The sequence below is a fragment of the Watersipora subatra genome, chromosome 8, assembly GCF_963576615.1.
Source record: "Watersipora subatra chromosome 8, tzWatSuba1.1, whole genome shotgun sequence".
Taxonomy (NCBI): domain Eukaryota; kingdom Metazoa; phylum Bryozoa; class Gymnolaemata; order Cheilostomatida; family Watersiporidae; genus Watersipora; species Watersipora subatra.
The window spans coordinates 42785100-42803577 of NC_088715.1; the positions used below are offsets into that span (position 1 = coordinate 42785100).

The following is an 18478-nucleotide window of genomic DNA, read 5'->3' on the forward strand; positions in this document are numbered from 1 at the left end:
GGTTGTTGCACAACATTAAAATATACATATTATATAAAAATATGTTCTATGAACAAAAAATAAATTACAGTCAAAGACATAGGAAATCAGACGGCATCGAATTACTTTGTACTTCGATAATGTCGTGTGTTGGAACAAATACTCTCATGAGAATCTATAATATGTTTAATTTGTTCCAGAGCCCAAAAACAACGATCAATATCTCAAGTTATTATATAATGCACTAAAAAAATTATGTAAAAATCGAATGCAAATCGTAAGTTGCATGTAAAAAATAAATTAATAAAATATAGGTGTTCATTTGATTCATTAGTACTATACTTGAGAGATAAGAACAGAAGCGTGAGTAATAGAAATATGTACCCCATCTTACTCTACAGATGTAATCTACACTACAGATGTAACTTACTCTACAGATGTAACTTACACTACAGATGTAACTTACTCTACAGATGTAACTTACACTACAGACATAACTTACTCTACAGATGCAACTCTGCACTACAGACACAACTTACACTACAGATGTAGCTTACTTTACAGATGTAACACTCTACAGATGTAACTTGCACTACAGACGTAACTTACTCTACAAATGTAACTTACACTACAGACATAACTTACTCGACACATGTAACTTACACTACAGACATAACTTACACTACGTATGTAACTTACACTACAGACGTAACTTACACTACAGACGTAACTTACACTACAGATGTAACTTACTCTACAGATGTAATCTACAATAGATATAGCTGACTTTAATTTAATTCTTATCACGTTTATACTTACTCTTATTTCTACTACTTATTTCTTTATTTTTGTTTTTACTAACAAAATTGTGGTGTTTCAACAGACTTTGAAAGTCATATGATAAAAATTACTTCAGATGCCAAAACAAATATTTGCTGAAAGCTTATGCCGTATGACGAAAAGTCCTTAAACTGAGATGATTATAGCTCGAAGTTTGACAGTATGTAAAAATCTACATTGATATGAGCAACCATCTAGCAATACACATATTCAACTCATCAGACTTTACGAAACCAATCAACACCAATCTACATTATAAAATAACAATACGCAAAAAAAGCTTATTCTTTAAATGTGCAATATTTTACTTTACTATCATTTATTTTATTTGTTTTCTTTATTTTTTGTTTCATTGTCTAATTGAACTGATGATAATAAAGTTAAATAATCTATTAATAATAATAATAATAATAAGCTATTTGTACCCACTAAATAATCGATAAATTAATAAATCAGATATATCTTCAAAGAATAAAAGCACTGCATTTGAATTTATGTACTCAGATTCAAATGAACCAATTGCCATAAATATCAGCATCCAATAGGCTTCAACTTCATACTTACACCTCACAATGTCCAATGTGATCAGAGGTAGGAACAAACATATTCTTTTTGCCTCTACACGGGAAGTAACGTATGATAGCCTCATCTCCGTAGTCATAGCACACTCTATACAAGGTACAGTTATCATCCGGGTACTGACCATTGTCAATCATACCTTCGGCTGCACAACCTGCAACTTTATCAAATACATTCATGAATGTTCGCTTGGGTTCAGCTACAAGATGCTTATAACTGGTCATATGCAGCGCATGCGAGTCTAGGGGTTTCATCAGAGCAACGGAAGATCTGCCCGACACCGATATTCCCAGTTATGTTTTGTATTACCGGCTTGTGATAGTCACTATATTTCCACTGTGTGAATGCTGGTTTGGAGTTGTGCGCACATTAAATTGTCATATGATAAGTGTTTCAATGAACATTCACATGTTGCGGATAGAAAATACAGAATTTTATGTTAGAGGTCACAGTAGGACACTTCTGTCTCACTTAGCAGCATGCTTTCAAAATAAGAGTGACTTTAGTGTGGAAGTGTGTAAAATGGAATAGCTTGCACAGCCTTTTCTTGCACATCATTCCCAAGTGCCGTTTCCATCTTGCATAGGCATGAAACAATCGGTAAAAGGTTGCGAGGAACAAAACTCGCTTGTCTTGCGTGTTTTCGCCGATTCCATCTTGCGAATGCCGCTAACTTGCCAATTAACTTCTTCAAGGAAACACACCGAATAAGCACAACTGGTCACCCATAATTAGTCGAACACAACATGTATTCATTTGATTCACTGATGCTAGAGACAGTTGCATCGATAACTACGAGCACACACCAACTAACTAAAATACTAGCCAACAACTTCAAGTAAATAAACACTGTAAATAAGTAAGTCTCATACAAGAATATTACATAACAAACAAAAACACTTCTCGATGTGAATTCACTGCATATAACCTAAGACTTCTCAGATTGAAGACATGCTGTCCTCTACCAGGGGAATTATTGAATTGTGAATCATCTGATTCTTCAAAGGGAGAGCCCAGACTACATTTCTACTGTTCAGGCATGAGTGAATGAAAAGGGTGCAGTGTAACGCATGCAATCAATGAGTAGAGAGTTAAATTCACAACTCGCTAATCAATTCGCTTCATGTACTGTAGTATGTTAAATATTTCTCCTTCTGTAGTTTGCATCCATAGAAAATAGTCTAAAATCTAATCTTCATTAAATTTCATTTGTGGGTTTCACAAAGTAGCTTGGAATTGTCTGCTCTTACAATTCAACAATTTATTTGGCCAAATCAAAATGACATTCAAATTATAACTGATCTGGAAACTCTGACAGGAAGGGTTATATTTAACAAAAAATTTGGTGTTGGCTTTCAATTCCATGAAGGACAGGAAGTGAAGTACATGTAGATAATCTGTCCCCGATTACGAAAGACGATGTTGCCTAGGGGCAATGTTCAATCATAGTTTAGCATGACTTCTTTCATGAATTTGAGGCTGATCAAAAAGGTGTCTGCATGAAAATAATATTTTTCAAGAATGCACAGAAAAAAACTGCAAACAATTATAATATTACATAACAGCTGATTTGTAATTTAATAATGTGATATGCAATAATTTGCAAAGTATATAAGAGTCTGTTTGCAAAGCAAATGAAATTTTAAAGCATGATTTTGAGTAAAATATGAAAGCTCAGTTTTATTAGCCTTAGTTTTATTAGCCTCAGTTTTATTAGCCTCAGTTTTATTAGCCTCAGTTTTATTAGCCTCAGTTTTATTAGCCTCAGTTTTATTAGCCTCAGTTTTATTAGCCTCAGTTTTATTAGCCTCAGTTTTATTAGCCTCAGTTTTATTAGCCTCAGTTTTATTAGCCTCAGTTTTATTAGCCTCAGTTTTATTAGCCTCAGTTTTATTAGCCTCAGTTTTATTAGCCTCAGTTTTATTAGCCTCAGTTTTATTAGCCTCAGTTTTATTAGCCTCAGTTTTATTAGCCTCAGTTTTATTAGCCTCAGTTTTATTAGCCTCAGTTTTATTAGCCTTAGTTTTATTAGCCTCAGTGGTTTTTAATGGTTTAAACATGATTTTAGGTAATAAATTACAGCAGAAACTTTGGACAAGACAAAAAAAGAAGACAACTTCTACTAATGTAAAGCTTGTTTTGGTAGATTCATTATCAAGCTCATGTAAAATTTCCACATATACTGTATATGCCTTTAATTAATTTAATAAGTAACTTTCAGTGTCCGCATTTTTTGTTTTGCTACTGATGATAAAAATAAAAAGGTTGACAACATCTAGACAGATAGTGAAGAGTTTAGTAAAGGGTGACAACATTATTAGACTGAGTGGCAGTGCAGTAGGATTAGCGGTGTATTTCTAGAGAGAAAGTCTTTCTTGCAGAAGAGATAGTGTCAGCAAGCGCACAGCAAAGTTGGTGCATCTATTGGGGACATACAGCAACCTCCACCTGAATACACCGTGTGATAAAGAACCACAACGGAATGAGAAACCAGACCTTTCAACGGGGCGGTGCTGCTGGCACTAACAGTAGTAGAAGTAATAGTAGAGGTACTACTGCTAACAGTACTAGTAGTAGTACTAGTTGACTCTGCTGCAGTAGTAACACGGGCGGTGCTAGCAACAGGGCTTGATTCACCCTCTCGAGCTGCAATCAGTTAAACAGAGAGAAATGTATCAGACTTCTATTACCTATTGAGTGCTGGAAGTGACTTCAGGCACATTAGATAATAACAATGCCCAAAGAGTACCTGCAAGTATAGCGAACTGTTGAAGTAAACTTGAGGCTAGAAAACATTATGGGAGCAAAATATTAGAGGTGTAAGGTAGAATACCAGAGATGTAAGGTAGAATGCCAGAGGTGTAAGGTAGAATACCAGAGATGTAAGGTAGAATAACAGAGGTGTAAGGTAGAATACCAGAAGTGTAAGGTAGAATACCAGAGGTGTAAGGTAGAATACCAGAAGTGTAAGGTAGAATACCACAAGTGTAAGGTAGAATATCAGAGGTGTAAGGTAGAATACCAGAGATGTAAGGTAGAATGCCAGAGGTGTAAGGTAGAATACCAGAGGTGTAAGGTAGAATACCAGAGGTGTAAGGTAGAATACCAGAGGTGTAAGGTAGAATACTGGAGGTGTAAGGTAGCATACCAGAAGAGTAAGGTAGAATACCAGAGGTGTTAGGTATGTTAGAATACTGGCAAACTTAAAGATGCCCCAGCAATTACATATGAAATATACATTTATATAATTTATAAAGTTTTGTTCTACTGAACCAGTTTTGCTTTCAGAGTGTGATACCACAATTTTTCTAGCAAGCACATGGCATGCCAGCCTACATCAAAAACTAGCTGGTTGATAAAGAACTTGCGTGGAAACATACAACAACGACTAGAGTAGCCATGAAATAATTGAAATAGTAAACATTCAGTGTCTAGATACATAGATGACAGCTAACTTGCTAAAGAGTGTCTAGATACATAGATGACAGCTAACTTACTAAAAAGTGTCTAGATATATAGATGACAGCTAACTTGCTAAAGAGTGTCTAGACTCAATAAAGTAGCCTGAAATCTATAACATATATTACTACAAATTGAATGATAATCCGCATTACTTGTAGGATTGTACCACGAATTAAACAAGCCATAGCTTGCATCGGATGTTTATGAGGTCCACCCTACCACACTCATAAACCATCAACATGCAGAGAAAGGGAGCTACATCTAGCAATAAAAAGTCAGGGATGGAGCGAAAGCATGTTGCTTGTTGCGGCAGCAAAATAATTACACATTTCAGTTTCCAGAGAACCATATTGAAGAATTTCAGTTTGAAATTGTCTGCACTTGAACATCAGTTCACATTGGCCAAGTAGGTCTTTTATGACAATGTTCACGCGTTTGTGCCATCAGTACTCTGTCAGTTTTATGACAGAGTACTGATGGTGTGAGTGAGTGTGTGTGAGAGTGAGTGAGAGTGATTATGAGAGTGTGAGTGAGTGTGTGTGACTGCGAGAGTGTGAGTGAGTGTGTGTGAGAGTGTGTGTGGTGTGTGTATGTGTATGTATGTGTGTGTGCGTGTACATGTGTGTACGTGTGTGTGCGCGAGTGTGCGTGCGCGCGTGGTATCATTGTCAGTTTTATTACAATGATAACGCACATGTGCCATCAGTTCTTTGTCAGTTTTATGACAATGTTCACACACATGTGCCATTAGTACTCCGTCAGTTTTATGACAATGTTCACACACATGTGCCATTAGTACTCCGTCAGTTTTATGACAATGTTCACACACATGTGCCATCAGTTCTCTGTCAGTTTTATGACAATGTTCACACACATGTGCCATCAGTTCTCTGTCAGTTATATGACAATGTTCACACACATGTGCCATCAGTTCTGTCAGTTTTGTGCATGAATGGTGATCAATGTGAAACCGGCTTTAATTTAGAGTCACACTGAGGTCGCCAGTAAAACCGGATACAGTTTCAGTACTCCATTTTATACCATGACGTGGCAACTTTTTAGACTTTGTACTTTTGCTTCGAAGACGCGTTAAACTATAGTACATACAATAATCCAAACAATTATCATAAAGTAGTACAATGAAACTAGACGTAACCATGAATCCTTAGGTTGCACGACGATTGAAAAGTCATGGAGTTGAACTTAGAACTAAAAATGGCTTGCGCTGTTCGACCAGCAGGACTATCCCCTCCCAGCTTGGCCTATTCGGTTCAGCTAATGGGATGAAAGCATTCCATGTACGTATAACTTTAGTCTCTTGCGGATAAAAAACATTACTGCTTTTTATAAAACAACGTTCAAGACAATATTAATCACAGAGTTATGTTTCACAAAGGTTGTCTTTTCGCAGACTATTTTATTCGCGGAAGACCAGACACGTGAATAAATTAATCCATGAATCCAGTTAGTAATAGAGTGCAAAACCTTCACATACTTATAGCACGTGTTTAACTTTTTATGAGTTTTTCATTTTATATGTAATTGTATCTGCAAATCAAATCATATATATACAAAGTCTAAATGAAAACCATCATTGTCGATGTTGTAATCATACTTCAGTATTAGAAGTTGTTGGAGGTGATTTCACAGTGAAAAACTGCGAGATGACGACGACATGCTGTAGTCTTAAGGAATTGTGACAGCCTTAGATAATTTTGTAAACAATTGTGATGCATTGACCACGGGCGCAACTCAAACCTGTAATAGCAAAATATGTTTGGAACTCAGCTATGTTTACTGACTACGACTGACAACTAGTTTTTAATTTTATGTAGTAGTTATTTTCCCCCTTTTTTTCAAAAAGAGCCAACAATTGTAATAATTCGCATATCTTAACCATTCGTGGAATTGTCTGCCCGCGAATTCGCAAATATTAAAATCCATCGAATAACATTATTTTGTTGGGTATTCAAAGTTGTGAGATATAATAATACCTTGTTCACAAATAAAGCAAAATCCTTGAATGACTTTCTACCTAACTTCATTGAAGTTGAAGTGGGGTGACCTACACTTCAACTTTCATACTATTACACGAGCTCAGTCTAATGATCAACCAAAACCTTCTTCTAAAAATTGAATGGGCAGAAAAGGCAGCGATAAAAGGGCAGCATGACCATCACCGGGATGCAGAGAGCTAGAGAAAAAGAAAGACTAAGAGAACCCACACGTAGGGTGAGATGTGACCAGACCTGTTGATTCGGCGCTGCTGCTTGTAATTTCAGTGATAGCAGCAGCAGAAGAACCCGTAGTTGTACTAGCATTACAACCGGTAGTAGTGCCAGCACTAGTACCACCATCAGTACCAGCATCAGTAGCAGAAGTACTGGCAGTAGTAATTGTAGTACCATCATTAGTATTAGTCATAGTACAACCAGTGATACTAGCAGTACTAATAATAGTGCCACCATTAGTACTAGCATCAGTAACACCAGTAGTACTAGCATCAGTATCATCAGTACTACTAGCATCAGTACAACCAGTAGTACTAGCATCAGTACAACCAGTAACACCAGCATAAGTACCACCAGTAGTACTGTCATTAGTACCACTAATAGTACCGGCATCAGTACTAGTAGTAGTACCAGCATCAGTAATACCAGTAGTACCAGCATCAGGACTAGTAGTAATACCAGTAGTAGTAGTGTCAACAGTAGTACCAGCAGCAGTACTAGTAGTGCCAACAGTAGTACGAGTAATACTAGTGGTGATATCATCCCCATTAGTACCAGCCATGGTACTAGCAAGAGAACCAGTAGTAGTGCTGGTAGTGGTCTCGCCAGTAGTAATGCTAGTAGTTTGACTACTAGTAAATTCTGCTACACTAGCAAGGAAATCAGTAGTGATGGGACCAGATTCAGTCCGCTGAGCTACAATGGAGTCAATTAGACAATGCGATAAATGTACAAATTGGAATCAACTGTTAAAGCCGAACACAACCGCATGACGTTACAATACACCCTCGGGATATGATTACCCTGTTATACGATTTTTTTCGCCTTACGAAGTGGAACACAACGATTTTTCCACCTCGCCATACAAATCTTATTTCACCAAAATAAATTTAACAAAAATTTTGCCCGAGTTCAAATTTGGCAGTTGGTGTGCTTATTACGTACGACGAAATAACACAGACGTTAAAATGCTGTTCGCCGAAATCATTTTCACAACGCTTGGAAGAGACATGATGAAGATTTTTCTCAGTTCAACATTTCTTGTGTGAAAAACGGTAATATTTTCCCTTTAAAACCAATAGCAAATTTGGAGTTGCAATACCTTGAAACAAAAGGTCTGTGGTCAGATAAATTCTTTTAACCTACTAATAAAAATCCACTTCCTTACATATTAAACAGAACATCTTTCAAAAACAGCATCGCTGAAGTTTTTTTGGCGAATTAAGTCGAAAAAAAGTTTAATGAGGTCGGCTAAAAGTTAGAGTGAAAACGAAGCCGGTAACTGATGGGTGATAGAATTTTAGTGATAAAATGTTGAAGTTCAGTAAAATAATTAAAAATACAGACTAAAGCTTTGCTTCAAGTCTGCTTAGTAAGCTTAATTCATTTAAGGTAAATTCAAAGTTTATGTTATACATACATCTGTTTCAAAGGTCTCTATGATCTCTGTCTCTATGGTACGTATTGCACATAGCACACTGTGATGTTACATTTTAATGCAGATCATAACCAATAAATACACTAAATACACTAAAGTTACTGTAGGAAACTGAATGGATTATAACCGTATCTCGAGGGTGCACTGTTTATGACATCTCACTGACATGTGAACTCATTAATAAAGCCCTTGCTAGGCACAACAATGCTGTGGGCAGTTTCCCAATTCATCTGGCAGACTATGCACTGTATCTAAACCACTGCGTTGACCGCCATCGACAGCGCAGTAACTTAAAGAGTTGGGTGAAGGAACTGACTTTCCCTGAACAGGATTTTTCTTGTGTTTTATTTATTTATCACATCAAGTGACTGATTTATCACCTATACTAGAATTGCTGTTTTAATGAAGAACATATACATGGGTTTCCATGTGGATGTTTTCAATAAGCATGACCAACCGTTCAGGTTCTGAGTTAGAGAATAACACTTGAATCGGAAAAGGTAAATAGAAAATGACATTTTTATTAAATCTATGCCGTGTGTCACGGCTTGAACAAATTTTTATCGGTCTCTCTATCTGCAATGTTGTGCATAGACATATATATGACTATGTCAAGCGCCGGTTATGTATCTGCAATGTTGTGCATAGACATATATATGACTATGTCAAGCGCCGGTTATGTATTTCATTAGAGGGTGACCATGATTTTAGAATGTACTTGACAATCCTCCAGTCTAAAGTAAATAAAAATACAAATAAATCTTCCAATGTAAAGAAATTTTCTGATAAATATTATAATATGCTAGCCGTGCTTTAACACACCTCCATAAGAGACTTCTTCCTGGAAGTTTCTATGTATGGCAAACAGGTGTTTAAATTTCACCAATAGCTGTTCAAAGCACAAACTGAATGATAGAAAGCACTGAAGGAGAAAAAGATGAAAGCTGCCACCAAACATCAGAATTGCCATGACTGAAGTGGCACACTGATATTATACTGAGTTAGAGTCATGTTGTTATACCGAGTTAGAGTCATGTTGTTATAGTGAGTTAGAGTCATGTTGTTATACTGAGTTAGAGTCATGTTGTTATACTGAGTTAGAGTCATGTTGTTGTACTGAGTTAGAGTCATGTTGTTGTACTGAGTTAGAGTCATGTTGTTATACCGAGTTAGAGTCATGTTGTTATACTGAGTTAGAGTCATGTTGTTGTACTGAGTTAGAGTCATGTTGTTGTACTGAGTTAGAGTCATGTTGTTATACTGAGTTAGAGTCATGTTGTTATACTGAGTTAGAGTCATGTTGTTGTACTGAGTTAGAGTCATGTTGTAACACAGAGTTAGAGTCATGTTGTTATACCGAGTTAGAGTCATGTTGTTGTACAAAACTAAAGTGGCACTTTCAAGAAAGCGATGAATACCAATAAGACTTGATAATGTAGAGAGTAACAAATAGAAAATGGATACGTTTGTTTGACTTCCTCTATGATAGGCCATCCTCAGTGTTGCAGGGAACAGTGTGTCAGTGCGCAATGAACAGAGTGAATGTGCCACTTGGGTCAATAATCTTGTCAAAATAAAAAAAGATAAGACGATTAATGCTATGTTATGTTTCTAAGTTAGGTAACTCATGGTTTATACTGAATACTTTCCAGTTTTAGCAACACATGGTATATCTTTGCTTTTTTGTCAGTAAAAGTACCTATAATTATTTTGTTTATAATTAGGTCTAAACAGGACATTATTGAGAATCATATGATACTAAAAAAATTTTTCATTTGGGTAGTCGTCAAAGTAGAGCTTGCAGTAGTTCTTAATTAAAATATTGGTGGTCTATATAGGTAGGCGAAATGAGGAGTAAATCATTTTATAGATAGCTACAAAACCAAAATTATTTTTGAGCAAATTTGGTCAGTGATGCGCTGCCTTGTAAGTGAATAATTAACTACTATTACTAAAGACTAACGTAAAACCATGGAAGACTATGAGTGCACTAATAATAACGCTTACGCACAAATTTCATAATTTTAAAGGTTGACTTGCAACAAAATTCACATTACAGTTATTTGATATGAAAATATTCACCATGTCTTACTCTGTTGTGTTGTAGGGGCAAAATATGTGGAAATGTGATTACAAGCTCTTAAAAGCTCAAAAACGAACAGTTAATCGCAGCCACACGAGACCGCTGTAGTTTGGATTCTCTAACCAAAACGGCTCAAATGTGACATAGCTGTGGTAGATGGTTTCTGTTTACACTTTCATGCAACCTTATTCGTCGACATATTTTCACAAATATACTTCACGCATTCAATAAAACCATGTCTATTGTTCTTACGCGTCTGTTTTATCGTCATTGTAATGCTGTCACTTTTAGCAGTGATATCTTATAACTTACCGTAAAAATTCGTTTAATTTTTTAGCCTTAGCTTGAAGGAGTACATATCATTGTCTGATAATCATGACGAGCCTGTTGGTCACTTGTGATAATTGAAAAATGCTGCAGTAATTATTTGCGAAGTATTGGGTCACATGATCAGATTACGACTCGCCGATTAGACCAAACCGAAAAAAAACTGTAAAGTAGCGAGCATCTATATTTGATACGGGGTCTTCGGTAAAACCCGAAGTGTTTGTCATAAACTAGTGCTACGATAAGTTTTATATTGAGCTTTTTATTGGCTTTTCTATTCACGTGAGAACATCACGTGACAAGACAATAACCAAATTTCATGACTGCGTCAGAGAAATAAAGAGATTCCAATCTACGGTGGCTTTTCGTGTTTTAGCTTTCAAGAGCTTGTAATTACATTTCCACATATTTGGCACCTACAACACAACAGAGTAAGACATGGTGAATCTTTTGATACCAAATAACTGTGATGTGAATTTTGTTGCAAGTCAACCTTTAAGGAATTTATATAACCACACGTTTGATTTTCACATAAATACAGTTTAAAGTGGATCTTGCAGACCTTGGTATGAATACATGGACTACACACCAAGGTGAAGGCCATAGAGTGAATAAACTAAGGACATAAAAGTCAGCAATAACCTGCTACTATGGGTAATTAGCGCACTACAAAAAGACAGCGCGTATCATTACGAACTTGTTTTGGGTGAGAAAACGAAAGTCGGTGCAATGATTGGTTGACACGGTTGACCAATCATCTGCAATTTGAACTTGTTCAAACTACAGTTGGGCTGACTTTTTGTGCGATGGCCGTCAACCAAAACATATCAAAATTCATCAGCCAAACAACAAAATCTGCCCGATAATAGGCTCACGTATGCACAGCTTCAACTGTACAGAAGTAACATTTAGAAGAACTCTCAAAGACTTGAGTACAAATAAGAATGCAAGAGTGATAAGGAAACTGATAGCTAACCTGTAAGCGGCGTCTGAAAGGTCGTAGTTGTTAGACCAAGACTGCTGCTGGTCATCGGAAGGGAAGTGAGATTAGTATCGGCAGTCGGGGAAACCTGGTTGATTTTCTCGATGATACTAATACTTGCGTTGTCTACCTCAAACACACCTGCGAACAGACAATAATAATATGCATTGAAACTGAAGGCAGCAAATATCAGCCATAATTGTAACTGCTTTCACAGATAATGACACAGGCGAGCTGCACAAAATCTTCTACCAAATGCATCATCCACGCTGCAATGCAACGTCACTGTTTCATGCTTTCGTACTGACACAGTTTGAACAGTACTAATGCTCTGCTACATTTGCTTCGCTCAAGGAGGATAATATACACGTATAACCCTAAAATTTCTGGATAATATGGAGGGTGATACAACATCGCCACTACCTACCAACATTAATAAAACACAAAGGATTATACATATACATATAATTGCACATAAATAGGGAAAGGACTCAACAGTGTTTACCAACTTGGAACCATACACAAGAAACCCTCATTCACACATAATAGACACGAGCAACCAACATGGAGAATTTTGGTGCTTGCTGTTGCTGGTACTTTCTTTACAATATGAACCATGTGCATCAATCTGTCCATTCAAAGCCATGATGGAGGTTGAGACAAAGATTACACTGTACAGGATTCGAACTCCTGACATTTAGCATAATATACTATCACTCTCAACCCCTGAGCTAATAGATTGCCTCTGGAATAACCAGCTGAATGCCCGACACTGTACGAATAAAAAAAAGCTTTTTGTATGAGAAATATATTTTTAATTGGTGAATTTTCTTTACTCAATGAATTTTAATAACTTAAGCTAGAAACTTTACTATAATTAGAGATGTTATTATAATTTTGGTTAATCAATTTAAGATATTTCATTACGATCTCTCACGCAATCACTATTTCTAGCGCCTTAACTCAAGCGCGAAGCCATTAAAGATTGGCAGGTGCATAAGTATGTTCACAGTTATTGATTGCTACGGCCAGTTAGACACCTAGTCTAATGGTTTAGCACGCCTGTCCGCAGACCTAAAGGTTCTAAGTTAAAATTCAGTGTGAACCAGATTTTTCGTTCCTGAACGAACGACTAACGACACACAGACCAACATTTAAATTTTTATATATAAACTGTAGCTTATGCAGATATTTTCTGTGCTTTATCGTACCAGCTGATGATCTGTCACAGCGCACTAGCCTATTAGGGTGCTAGTATTCAATAAGCGCCCTCTAGTGATCTTATAATTTCTAAAAGTACTAGTGACAATTGTCTTATACCTAAAATCGTGCTGTGAAAATACTATTTCAGTGTACTTTCTATGCCCACTAGTGCGCTAGCAGTCCCTACGCGCTGTGAGAGATCATTACGTGTAATAACTATGCGCACAATTATTCTTAGATGTAAAAAGGTAGTTGAGTGAAGCAGTTGGTAGTGTGCACAATGTGAGAATTCTACCAGCCAATGGGCATACAATATGAGAACTCTGCCAGCCAATGAGCATACAATGTGAGAATTGCACCATCCAATGAGCATACAATGTGAAAATTCTCCCAGTCAATGAGCATACAACGTGAGAATTGCACCATCCAATGAGCATACAATGTGAAAATTCTCCCAGTCAATGAGCATACAATCTGAGAATTGCACCATCCAATGAGCATACAATGTGAAAATTCTCCCAGTCAATGAGCATACAATGTGAGAATTGCACCAACCAATGAGCATACAGTGTGAAAATTTTGTTTAGAAGCACTCCTGGAGTAAGCCAACACCTGGATTAACTAGATTTGACGTACCACTACTGTGGCCACTACATATAAAGGAAGAAATACCTATTGCAGCTTTTCAGTTAATGGAAAAATTTTGAAGATGACCTCACAGAATTTTTAATCATATTATTTACAAGCTGAGAAGAAGAATTACCAATGCTAGATAATTATAAGCTAAAGGCTATCGATCTGCTAGACCGTAACATTCGCAATTAGAATATCTCTATGTCCTTGACACGGCTTGCTGAAAATATATTGCAGGGCTGGAAGGTTTGCTCAGCGGTGGCAGACAAAAATATGCCTTGTAAACACAGTGTATAGCAGAAAAGGACCTGCTCCAATCACTACGTTTCCATTGAGTGAATAATATGAATTTGGAGTTGTGCGCACGTTGAATTACCGTGTGATAAGTGTTTCAGTGGATATTCGCATGTCGCGAATTAATGCGGAAGCTGTGTTAGGAAATATAAAAAATTCTATGGCAGAGATCATCTCCTGTAAATCAAATCAAAGTAAGAACGACTGAAGCGAGAAAAATGTTTAATGTAGAATATTGGGAAGCATTCTTTTGCGTATCACTCGCAAGCGCAGTTTCCATCTTTTGCAAACATGACACATTCGATGGAAACCTGCGAGTCACAGAACTCGCTTGACTCCCGGGTTTTTGCTGTTTCCATCTTGGGAATGACGAGAACTTACGGATTAATCTGTTAATCGCGTCACGGAAACATAGTGAATGTTTCTTTACAATGGAGGATGTAGCATCACGGTTAGGATGTAGGATCACGGTTAGGATGTAGCATCACGGTTAGGATGTAGGATCACGGTTAGGATGTAGCATCACGGTTAGGATGTAGCATCACAGTTAGGATGTAGGATCACGGTTAGGATGTAGTATCACGGTTAGGATGTAGCATCACGGTTAGGATGTAGCATCACTGTTAGGATGTAGCATCACGATTAGGATGTAGCATCACTGTTAGGATGTAGCATCACGATTAGGATGTAGCATCACGATTAGGATGTAGCATCACAATTAGGATGTAGCATCACGGTTAGGATGTAGCATCACGATTAGGATGTAGCATCAAGGTTAGGATGTAGCATCAAGGTTAGGATGTAGCATCACGGTTAGGATGTAGCATCACCGTTAAGATGTACATGTAGCATCACGGTTAGGATTTAGCATCACTGTTAGGATGTAGCATCACGATTAGGATGTAGCATCACTGTTAGGATGTAGCATCACGATTAGGATGTAGCATCACGATTAGGATGTAGCATCACAATTAGGATGTAGCATCACGGTTAGGATGTAGCATCACGATTAGGATGTAGCATCAAGGTTAGGATGTAGCATCACGGTTAGGATGTAGCATCACGGTTAGGATGTAGCATCACAGTTAGGATGTAGCATCACGGTTAGGATGTAGCATCATGCTTCGAATTTACAGTAGATTTTTGAAGGGTTCATTAATATCGAAAGATTTGGATGAATATAAACTTACCGAAGTTGTCTTTTATTGCCTCAACTATGATAAGATCAACCGATGTATTACTCGTGTGAGATCGGTGAAAGGTGAGCTCAAACAGGACAATGACACTGCCTTTTCTACAACAAAGAAAACAGCTTGCAGGTTGTTTTAAAGAGTGTTCAACTATCCCCCTATATACGGCATAAACACACACAGCACAGACACACACAGCACAGACACACACAGCACAGACACACACAGCACAGACACACACACAGCACAGACAGCACAGCACAGACAGCACAGACACACACAGCATGTACACACACAGCACAGACACCAAAGACACATACAGCATAGACCCCATAGACACTAGTGTTGGGCCGGTATTGGGTTATCCACTCTTACCGATATCGAGGGATTCTCGGTATCCAAGGAAACCAATCATTTTTGGTGTCAGCTAGGTATCAGCGACCAGTTTGATATGATCGGTATTTATCCGTAAAAGCCTACCGGTAAATGGTTATATGGATATCCGGAGAGATTTTTAAAACGCTTCATGACGAACATGCTAATCTCAGCACGGATTGGCAAACAAATTCAACGAAAATTTCCACGCTTACTGTATCTACTATTATATTATGTTACATTGATAATACCACCAGCCTCGAAGGTTTGGGAGTTCTACACAGATGGGAGGACGTATAAAGACTAACGGGATTGGACTCTAATTGGACTGCGTATAATTATGTGATTACATTACCTGATTACAATATGTGATAGTAAGATTTTTTTAAACTGTTTCAGTATACCCTAGGACACTTATGTATTCGCGGCATCTAACTTTCGCGTTTTCGCGGTGTAATCATCTCGCGAAAATTTAATGAGCGAAACTAAACTCATAACGAACGAGCAAAAACGCGAAGTTAAATAGCTTTGTTCATTGATATCCACAATAAAATCGTAATATTAGAAATGCAGGCAACTTTCGTCTGTGGTTAGGATAAATGGGAAATTTCTGGTATACTCATTATAGCTAATACACCAACTGAGCGGCATGGCAAAGCAATATCAGTTTAGTCATCGAATTTGTAACTGATGAGAATGAAAGTCTGGTAGGTGAAGTCATAAAATTGAAGAATAATTATTGCAGTGATGAATTTTATTACCATCCAAAAACAATATCAACCCTCATCAGGTCCAACCACATTATCTCTTTCACTGCCAATCATGTACAAATTCGTTACCGGCCTAGTGTCAGCCATTTTACCGAAATTGCCGATATTGCTTCATGATATGTATACAGTATTTTTCAAGTTCTACTTTAATTATCTGTATTATCACGAAAATCTAAACTGGCTATTATGTCATCAACAACTAATTACCTGTTTTACGACTCGCGCGGGGTAGTTAATGAACTCGCAGAAAAATGTTCGTTTTTAGATTAGAAATTATCAAACAAAAGTTTAAAATTGCTTCGTTGTTTTAGGCTGATTTTATAGAGAAATCTTCGGACAACACAGTCAATTTCATAAAACACTTAAAAGACCGTGGGTTATGTGGTCAACAAATAATAAAATCAGGTTACCAGACAATTGCTGAGAAAGTCAGAAAATGCGTTTATGTCAGTAGCCCCTAGAAAACGCATAAATGCGTTTATGGCAGCGTAAGGGTTATACAGTTTTGGTTGTGAAGTTGGTTGTTACCTATCTATTTTCTTCTTCTTGGGATTCGAGTGTGAAAGTCAAGGCGGGAGGGACCTAGACGTCATTGATAGTCTAAGAAACAAATGGCAGCAAGTGATCAAATTGAATTGTCGATCTCACCCACACATTTCAACCTGTGGTTTACAAATACGAACTATTCCCAAATTGAATTTTTTCTTATTAGTGAACTGGACCTGAGGAATGTAATGTTTTTTCCACTGCATTTATTTTCACACCACTATAGTTTCGCACTCATCAGAGCCACGAAATTAAGTTGCAGCGAAATTTTACTGTGTGCTACTCACGAAACTAAATACTAGCGAAATATAAGTGTCCTAGGGTATTTAACAAAGAGAGCCCCTTGCCATTATCTATCTGTTCTTTATTATTATACATAACGTTTGTATCAATAACTATATTTTTAATAGAATAAACAATAAAAGCATCTATTATGAAAATTATATGTCCATCTTTCTTTGTTGGCTTTCTAATACAAGGAGTCTCTTTGCCGTAACAATATACTGCTGACCAAAGAATGTTTTTTGCACAAGCTACTTTTTGCACAACGATAAAAATTGTTCGAGACAGTTATGATTTAAAGTTTAAACAATTTAAAGACACACTGATAACCACATACCGAACAATAGTACCGACAATACCGAACTTTCTTAGTTGGCAAAGGATACCGAAGATATCGATACCGGGAAAACCGATAAAAATGTGCAAGGATATCCGATCCGGCACTAAACTAGATACCGGCCCAACACTAATAGACACACACAGGATAGACACCTCAATGATCCTTGAAACCCTGATGACTGATAGTCATTATTTACATCATTGTTAACATCATTGTTAACCTGTTATGATGAACGGGTTATCTTGTTTCTAGTTTAGGTGGTAAATCCTTATTAATAGCCGTTTGTCATTGACTGCCAGATAAATAAAATGGTGAAGTAAAGTCTTTAATTCTATTTGGATTACATCATTGATATGATTATACATTAAAAGAATCTTGTATAAACTTTTCTGGTGAGCCGCTCTCAATGGTCTGACCTTGTAGTAATCTCCAATCTTTGGTCCACTTTATTAAGTGAACTATAAGGTTCGGTAGAAATGCTTTTCTTTCTCTGTAGAAAATTGTTTTTGATGCACACTACTACATTTTTACTGAACCTTGCAGTTCACCTGATAAAATGGACCAAAGATTGGAGATTACTACAAGGTCTGACCATTGAGAGCGGCTTACCAGACCAGTAAAAAAAGAGTTTTTTTTTATGTATAATCATATCATATGATGTAGCCCAAATAAAATTAACTACTGTATTTCACTGTTTTATTTATCTGGCAGTCAAGGACAAACTGCTATTAACACGGATGCACAACCTAAACTAGAAACAAGCTCACCTGGTCATCATGGCAGGTTAACAATGATGTTAACAAAGACGTAAATAATGACTCAAGCAGTCACCAGGGTTTTAAGGAAAGTTAAAACCATAGTAGCTGATTAAAATTGCCCAGTATGACAATCAATTGAAAAGAATCAAACTAACTCTTAAAAATT

The 18478-nt window shown here is 36.9% G+C and overlaps 2 protein-coding genes across 5 annotated transcripts in view; one reads left to right on the forward strand and one right to left on the reverse strand.

Annotated features, from left to right (window-relative positions):
- LOC137401522 (uncharacterized) overlaps positions 1–18478 on the reverse strand; it is an 86177-nt gene that overhangs the window by 10061 nt on the left and 57638 nt on the right. For 3 of the 4 annotated variants that reach the window (XM_068087912.1, XM_068087917.1, XM_068087918.1), the window contains exons 12-15: positions 15242–15345; positions 11916–12062; positions 3895–4044; positions 1384–1552 (exon numbers count right to left, since the gene is read on the reverse strand). In XM_068087912.1, coding sequence (XP_067944013.1) covers positions 1384–1552; positions 3895–4044; positions 11916–12062; positions 15242–15345 — 570 coding nt within the window. The remainder of the gene's footprint in view (positions 1–1383; positions 1553–3894; positions 4045–11915; positions 12063–15241; positions 15346–18478) is intronic. The other variant, XM_068087914.1, reaches the window with a different exon arrangement.
- Positions 5378–7806, forward strand: LOC137401861 (uncharacterized). Its single transcript, XM_068088336.1, has 2 exons — positions 5378–5385; positions 7143–7806. The coding sequence occupies exons 1-2, from the start codon at positions 5378–5380 to the stop codon at positions 7804–7806; spliced, it is 672 nt and encodes a 223-aa protein (XP_067944437.1).